Source organism: Hordeum vulgare, chromosome 2H (assembly GCF_904849725.1).
Source record: "Hordeum vulgare subsp. vulgare chromosome 2H, MorexV3_pseudomolecules_assembly, whole genome shotgun sequence".
Classification (NCBI taxonomy): Eukaryota; Viridiplantae; Streptophyta; class Magnoliopsida; order Poales; family Poaceae; genus Hordeum; species Hordeum vulgare.
This window is the reverse complement of record NC_058519.1, coordinates 143361525-143367196: the sequence shown is the minus strand read 5'-3', so window position 1 is coordinate 143367196 and position 5672 is coordinate 143361525. Positions and strand designations below refer to the sequence as shown.

General features: G+C 52.3%; 1 protein-coding gene across 1 annotated transcript; it reads right to left on the bottom strand.

Annotated features, from left to right (window-relative positions):
- Window positions 1–752: 752 nt before the first annotated feature.
- On the bottom strand, window positions 753–1894 carry LOC123429809 (tyrosine N-monooxygenase-like). The gene is made up of 2 exons (XM_045113797.1): window positions 982–1894; window positions 753–855 (listed from the first exon to the last, which is right to left on the bottom strand). The coding sequence occupies exons 1-2, from the start codon at window positions 1892–1894 to the stop codon at window positions 833–835; spliced, it is 936 nt and encodes a 311-aa protein (XP_044969732.1). The 3' UTR covers window positions 753–832.
- Window positions 1895–5672: the final 3778 nt, after the last annotated feature.

Here is a 5672-nt window from a genome sequence, read left to right as displayed (position 1 = left end):
TCCGGTTCCTGTACGGGAGAGGGGCGATTAGGTTTTTGGGGAGCGATCACGCGACTGCTCGTCTCCGTTCGTCTGCTTCGTCTACGTCCGCGTCGCCCTCGTCATCGCCATGTCTTCACCAAGCGAAGCTGACCGTCTCCGCGAGAAGGCCGAAGCCGAGAAGAAGGCGGCAGAGGATACTGCCGCCGCCGCCGCTGCTGCTACGGCCAACTGGCCGATCTGAAGGTATGATGTGTTTGTCTCTCTCCTGTTTCTGTCTGCACTAGTAGTATTGCCTATATGCGTAGATGTTTCTGCTATATGCGTAGTACTTGCTAGTATACTCCGTGATCAGTATGTCATGAACCTAGTCAATGTCATGTTAGTAATTATTTCATGGATTAATCTAATCGGAAAATTGCCTATTTAGTCAACACCCACGACGGCCGGTGCTGAAGGAGATGAACCGCAATTCATTCTCTGTGAGCACCACATCGCCGCCTTCAGGCATATTAATGTGGCGCTCTGGCTTGAAGAGGAGTGGCTCGTCCCAGATGGCCGAGTTCCGACCGAGCCCGGTGCGACTGAGGAGGACGTGGCTGCCCTTGGGCACGCGGTAGCCGGCAATAGTGGTGTCATGAAGCGCAACATGCGGCAGATTGAAGGGGGCGACCGGGTGCAGTCGAAACGCCTCGCGAATGCACGCTTGGCATAGTTGAGCTGCGGGATGTCCGATTCCTGCACAAGCCGCTCTCGGCCCACCACCCGGTCCATCTCCTCCACCGCCTTGGCCATCACCTCCGGTGCATTCGCCATCTCCGCCAGCACCCACTCCACCGCGTTTGATGGATTGTCAATCGCCGCAAATATTATGTCCTGCACCATTATCGCATGCAACACATCAATTTGGAAGCTTTTCCCTTGTGTACATATAATGTCTGGTTATACTAACCACCGAGTGCGCTTTGACCTCTTCGATGGTGAGCAGAGGCTTCCCCTCACCGTCTTTGTGTGTGATGAGCACGTCCAGGAAGTCGTCGAGCTCCCTCCTTTCGCCGGACTTCCACTGCCTCCACCGCTCGTCGATGACTGTGTCGTGGAGCCGGTTCACCGTCGAGTTCGCCTCCTTGACCATCTTCTCGTGGCCATCCAGGTCGAGACCGCGCAGCCACGGGAGGTAGTCTGAGACGCATAACGCGAAGAGGAGCCCGACGGCCGTAAACACGGCGTCCATGTGCTCCTCCTCCATCAGGCCCGGCCCGCCGTCCGGCCGAGGTTCGCCGAAGTACCGCCGGCCGAAGACTAGCCGGCGGATGACGTTGCCGCAGTAGTGCCTCGCAACGTGCCTCACGTCCACGCCCGACGCAGACCCGGTGGCGAGGGTGTGGACGTAGCGGCTGAGGTTGTCGGCCTCGTCGGCGCGGTGGTCGTGGAGCCACCGGTGGCGGGACGGGCAGATGATCTCCGAGGTGAGCACCAGGCGCATCTTCTTCCACTGGTCGCCGAAGGGCGAGAGCACGGCGTCTTTGTACCCGCCGCTGAAGGTGCCGGAGGCGAAGGTGAGCGGGCGGGAGGCGAAGTTGGCGTCCTGCTTCCTGAGTACGTCGCGGGCGATGCTGGGGCAGGTGATGGCGATGACGTGCACGCTGCCGAGGCGGACGCAGGTGATGTCGGTACCCATGTCCTCCATCATTCGATGGATCCACCGGAATGCCGGCTTGTTGAGTACCATCTCCGGAAGGTTCCCCACAACCGGCCAGGGCACCGGCCCCGGCGGGAGCGCACCAACAATTCTGCTACGAGGACATGCGATCTTGCTCTTGGGACGCCTGAGCAGCACCAGCTTCTGTGGATCACGAGGGAGATGAATGCTAGCACGAGTGCCTTGGCAACTGCTGAGGTACTGGATGCCCATCTTCCCCGAAAGCTTACTTCCGAATGTAGCACCTGTTATTGCCAAATGAGTCTAGCTTGGTGTGCTTCTGCTGCTATTGTTATTCATGAGCCCCTATATATAGTATTAGCTGGAGGACGTGTGCTGCTCGCTTCGCCCACATATATAATGCAAGGTGATTAAAGAAAAGGTGTTTTGAAAAACGAACCGATTTTTTCTCAAGCACTAGTGATTATTTGCATAGCACATACACTTACCGAGGCACCTCTATTACAGAAACTAGAAGATATCCCCCGCGTTGCGGCGGGACTTTTATGCTAGTATGAAAAAGAAAGAAGTAAGATGCATATTGTATCTAAATATGTATGAATAAAAATGGTTGGGTGGATATTTTTCTGATGGTAGTAGTAATATTTGTTTGTAGCTTGAAGCGTGGAATGCCTGATAAGTAAGAAAAGATCCAACAGATGCATCATGACTATTCTTAGAATAATGGACAAAAAAAGGTCATCAACGGTTCATGCAATTCATATGGAAAGTATAGAGGGTCATAATAAAATTAATATATGGGAAGAAGTTCTTGAGGACCTGGAGAAGTTAAGACTTCAGTCTTTAAATATTGCAGAAGAAAAACCATTCCAATGGAGATCGGAGTGACCATCCATCAGATCGCATCTCCTTACTCCTCCTCCTCCTCCGCGTCGCCCCGCGCGGGGCCAGGACGGGCCTCTCTCCCCCGGCCCCTCTCCCTCGGCCTCCGCCTGGGCGCGCCATCGGGCGAAGCCCGGCTAGTGTGGGCGGCGGCGGGGATCTCTGCCCTCTTTGCTTGGTGGCGGCGGCGTGGGTTGCTACTGGCCAATAGGGGCGTCGGGCTGGGAGTCGGGCTCGGCGGCGGGACGGCTTCATGGCAGTTGCATGATCTTTTTGGTGAGGTGTGTCGGTCGTCGTCGGACCTTCAGATAGGGTGGCGGCTGGATCTGGATCCCGGTGGCGGGAGGTGACACGGATGGTGGTGGATCTGATCGCCTCCCCCATGCACGGAGTGCTTTTCTCTGTATGGATCTAGGTCGCGTTGGTCCTCGATGCAGATGGAGCTGGAGGTGGGATTCATATCGAGAAAAATCCTTTGCCGGCCCTGGTCGGCGACGACACCCGAGGGTGTCGTTTCTTCTCCAAGGAGACGTTCGTCGGATCAGACTATACCTCCACCACGCCCTTTCGTCTCCCGGGCAAAAGCCCTATCTGCGATGGGCGACGGCGGCTGTTGGAGAGCGTCGCATGGGAAACAAAAAATTCCTACGCTCACCAAGATCAATCTATGGAGATCAACAACTACGGGAGGGGGAGTGCATCTACATACCCTTGTAGATTGCTAACTGGAAGTGCTGAAAAACGTGGTTGATGTCAATGTTTTCGTGCTCCAATCACAAACGTCCCAATCAAGTGCCAAACAGACGACACCTCCGCGTTCAGCACACGTACATCCTGATGACGCCTTCACCACCTAGATCCAGCGAGCGTGGATGAAGTGGTAGATGAGTTCTCCAGCGGCACAATGGTGTGGTTGCGGTGGTGGTGGTGCGATCTCAACAGGGCTTCGCCAAGCGCTGCCGCTAACGCGTTTCAGAGGAGAAATCTATCTTGGGAGGGGTAGGGTTGCACATATGCCTTGGGGTGGTAGTGCCATATTCTCTCTCCCTCTTTATATATATGAGGAGGGGGTAGGTAGGGCGCAGCTAGCCTTGGCCCCTCCTCCAAGGAGAACTGGCCGGCCAAAGAGAGGAAGATTCCACCTCCAACAAATGAGGTGGACACCCTAGGGAGGACTCCTCCACCACCCTTGGGCACATGGGCCCTATAGGGGTCGGCTGGGCAGCCCACCAAGGGATGGTGCGCCGCCTCTTAGACCCATGTGCCCCCCTAGGGTTGTGTGGGACCCTCCCGGTGGACCCCCGAAACCCTTTCGGCACTCCTGATACAATACCGAGAACATCTGAAACTTTTCTGGAACCCGAATACCACTTTCCTATATATAAATCTTTATCTCCAGAGCATTCCAGAGCTCAATGTGACGTCCGGATCTCATCCGGGACTTTGAACAACTTTCGGTCACCAACATATATAACTCAACAATAACAAATCGCCACCGAACGTGAAGTGTGCAGACCCTGCAGATTCGACAACTACGCAGACATTACCGAGACACCTCTACAGTCAATTACCAATAGCAGGACATGGATGCCCATGTTGGTTCTCACATATTCTAGGAATATCTATATTGATCGAACCAACGATGTCAAGGATTCAGCTATCCCGTATGCAGTTCCAAATTTGTCCATCGGTATATTACTTGCCCGAGATTCGATCGTCGTTATCTCCATACCTAGTTCAATCTCGTTATGGGCAAGTCTCTTTACTCGTTTCGTAATACAAGATCCCATGACTAACTCCTTAGTCACATTGTTTGCAAGCTTGTTCCGATGTTGTATTATCGAGTGGGCCCCGAGATACCTCTCCGTCATACGGAGTGACAAATCCCAGTCTTGATCCATGCCAATTCCACATACACCCTCGGAGATACATGTAGAGCATCTTTATATTCACTCGGTTACATTGCGACATTTGATACACACAAGGTATTCCTCCGGTGTTAGTGAGTTGCATGATCTCATGGTCATAGGAATAGATAAATTGACATGAAGAAAGCAATAGCAGTAAACTGGATACGATCAAACACTATGCTTAAGGTTTGGGTCTTGTCCATCACATCATTCTTCTAATGATGTGATCCCGTTATCAAATGACAACTCATATTGCGAGGAAACCTTAGCCATCTTTGATCAACGAGCTAGTCCAGCAGAGGAATACTAGGGACACTTTATTGTCTATGTACCCACACATGTATTTGAGTTTCCAATCAATACAATTATAGCATGGATAATAAATGATTATCATGAACAAGGAAACATGATAATAACTAATTTATAATTGTCTCTAGGGCGTATTTCCAGCAGTGTCCCACTTGCACTAGAGTCACTAATCTAGTTCACATCACCATGTGATTAACACCCAATAAGTTCTGGGGTTTTGTCGTGGTTTTGTCACGGCAGATGTCCTCGTGAAAGAACTTAGAGATGGAGCCATCGCACCTTGGTGGCGACTGAAAGGGGGTGAGCGAAAGCGAGACTCGGATTTACCCAGGTTCGGCCCCTCGTGAGGAGGTAAAAGCCTACGTCCTGCTTTATGTGGATTAATAATGGTTTCAATTACAAGGAGGGCGTAACTCGCCTGACCTAGCTCTCGATTCTCTCTAACTCGCGTGACCTCTCCCTGGGACTCGCCTTTATATACAGGTCGAGGCCTTGGATTTACAAAGTCCTGTCATTCTACTCTTGGTAGCTTTCCTTATCTCTAAGTCGCCGTGTTCCCCATGATCAGGAGCTTTCCTTGATATTCCATCAGCCGCACGATCCTTTTGAACCGCCCTTCAGCTCCTGGGCCGTAGAGCGCGTAGCTAATGGTGAGTCATCCCTTTGGTGACTCGGCCTATTGAGGGCGGGTTACCCACAGATAATATCCCCAACATTAGGCCCCAGATTGTCGTGAATTCATTCGTGTCAATAAACTCCCATCAACTTGGGGCGACTCTCCTCATTTCTAACCTTCGGCGAATGTTAAGTCGCCATCCATTGTACTTATCCTGAGTCGCCATGTAGGATTAAACGGCGTCACCTCATCCCCTTAGTTCCAGGGCTCCTAACACTGTAACCGTCAACGGATCTTTTGCCCATAATTTCTT